At 46.1% G+C, this 2,241-nt stretch overlaps 1 protein-coding gene across 1 annotated transcript; it reads right to left on the bottom strand.

Moving 5' to 3' along the window:
- Nucleotides 1-338: 338 nt before the first annotated feature.
- On the bottom strand, nt 339-1,240 carry LOC110988833 (histone H3.3A). Its single transcript, XM_022252716.2, has one exon. It carries the CDS (start codon nt 1,199-1,201, stop codon nt 791-793), a length of 411 nt encoding a protein of 136 aa, XP_022108408.1. The 5' UTR covers nt 1,202-1,240; the 3' UTR covers nt 339-790.
- Between the last annotated feature and the right edge of the window lie 1,001 nt (nt 1,241-2,241).

Genomic DNA, 2,241 nt, shown 5'->3' with positions numbered 1-2,241 from the left:
GAACTAATATGTATCATGTCAATATCAGGTTCCCCCCCCCCCCGCTCCCACGAAAAGAAATGCTCTACTGACCGCACTCTACATGTACGTATACTTGCATTAGGGATTTGTCACCATTATAGGCAACCCTTTGTGAGAGAGCAACCGGCTGTAAACGAAGACTACGAATGGCCCTAAGTGCGCTGTACATGTATTGATCGAAGGTCAATTTATGCAGGCGGTGAATGGTGAGGACGCGGGAAGTAATGGCGGATTGTACTGTACATGTACACAGCCAGCAATAGCTAAGCCCACAGTGTTCAATGTAACTGCAAGGCTTACGGCATGTTCATGAATAGTACTGTACATGTATACTGGTTGGATGGATACAATCACTTCGGCATGCCATATCCCACCATAGAGAGAGGACCATGGTCCCCCTTAACCCGTCCATTTTCGCATGCCTCAATTTCGCTTCATGACATAAAATAGGAGAGCGTTCTAGTCCAGTCAAAATGTCCATTTTCTAGAATGAAAGACCTGGGGATCAAGAACTAGGCCTACGAGGAAACTACAGTTGTACAACGTACTGCAATTTATATTGTGTCTCAATTGTATGCAAGATGTTGCAAAAGCAAAACGAATACATAAAGCAGGGGGCACGACTGTCGTGAAAACTGGGCTGCCAGGACAGAGGTCACTGCCTTTATTAACAAGATCAATGACAGACATAAAGATCAATCTCTTTTGGGAAAATTTGGTGGCTCTGAAAAGAGCCGGGTTGGTGTTAGGAGAACGGTGGTCTGTTCCTTCAAGCTCGTTCTCCACGGATGCGACGGGCAAGCTGGATGTCCTTTGGCATTATGGTCACCCGCTTGGCGTGGATGGCGCACAGGTTGGTGTCTTCGAACAGGCCCACAAGGTAGGCTTCGCTGGCCTCTTGCAAGGCGCCAATAGCCGCGCTCTGGAAGCGCAGCTCGGTCTTGAAGTCTTGGGCGATTTCACGAACCAGACGCTGGAACGGCAGCTTGCGGATCAGCAGCTCGGTGCTCTTTTGGTAGCGACGGATCTCACGGAGAGCCACAGTACCAGGACGGTAGCGGTGAGGCTTCTTCACTCCCCCAGTAGACGGGGCACTCTTGCGGGCTGCCTTGGTGGCCAACTGCTTACGAGGAGCCTTTCCTCCAGTAGATTTACGAGCGGTTTGCTTAGTACGAGCCATTTTTCAATTCGGTCCTTTCCGATCGAGATAACGACTACAAATGATATATGATATGATGCACACAATGTACAGTACCTATACAACGCGTTACCGTTAACGGTTACTGCGTTGCTAGTACGGAGTGCGATTACCCGCTATTGTGTACATTGTGCATGTGAAAAAGCAGTAGCGGGATACCAGCGATCGCAACTCATTATGCATACCGCATGCCTACAGTCACGCTATTTGTCTGATTACTGACTGCCAATTGGCCAGCAGATCTCCTCTCCCGTTCCTACTGGTCAGCAATAATAACGACAACCGCTGCTGATTGGTTTAATAATTAATTGTCCACTACTGGGGGGGTTAATGGCGGGCACAATAGGAGGGCGCTTTTGCTGTTGATAAGTGGACAACCCAAATTTCTCCTTTGCTGCCGGAACATGTGTAGGTTATTGGAGGTCGCGTCACACAGAAAACTCAAATTTATTCTAGCAGAAATTTGGATTTTACTTTGATGATTATCGCAATACCCAAAAGGGACAAGAAAGTTATAAGTTTAGACTGTTCACGTTTGGTGCACCATGAGGGAATGTGTATGAATAAATATTTCCAGTTATACAAGACATTAACCCTAATTTTCGTTTTTCTCATAGTTTCAGTGGATTCGGTGTCTGTGATTATAATCAGAAACACTGTTTTCAAGATATCACACACGCATGTAAATTCAGTTGAATTTTAATGACTAATTTTGAGAAAAGTCGAGATGGTGTATCGTTTCTTTTAATTTTACGACTTCGTTCTTATTCACAATCATCTTTCCCCAGACTATCCTTTCAACCAAGACCATAGGCGAATTCAAGATTTTCCTAAAGCAGGGGCGTGATCCTGGATTTACCAAAGGGAGGTTGTGAACTAAAGCACCAATAGGGTGAGCTTTCGTGTAGCGCCAAGCCCTTACGGCGGTGGATCCGGGGCCATTTGGGCTTCTAGGCCAATGACCCCTCTTTTTTTCTCCCACCCTCTTTTTCTTCTTTTCTATTTATTTATTTGGGAGGGGG

This window comes from Acanthaster planci, linkage group LG07, assembly GCF_054643075.1.
Source record: "Acanthaster planci isolate LZ-2023a linkage group LG07, COTS_SCS, whole genome shotgun sequence".
Classification (NCBI taxonomy): domain Eukaryota; kingdom Metazoa; phylum Echinodermata; class Asteroidea; order Valvatida; family Acanthasteridae; genus Acanthaster; species Acanthaster planci.
This window is presented reverse-complemented; position numbering and strand designations above follow the sequence as displayed.

Excerpts from the sequence above, each read along its gene's own strand:
- LOC110988833 (XM_022252716.2), bottom strand. The coding sequence starts at position 1,201 with ATGGCTCGTACTAAGCAAACCGCTCGTAAATCTACTGGAGGAAAGGCT.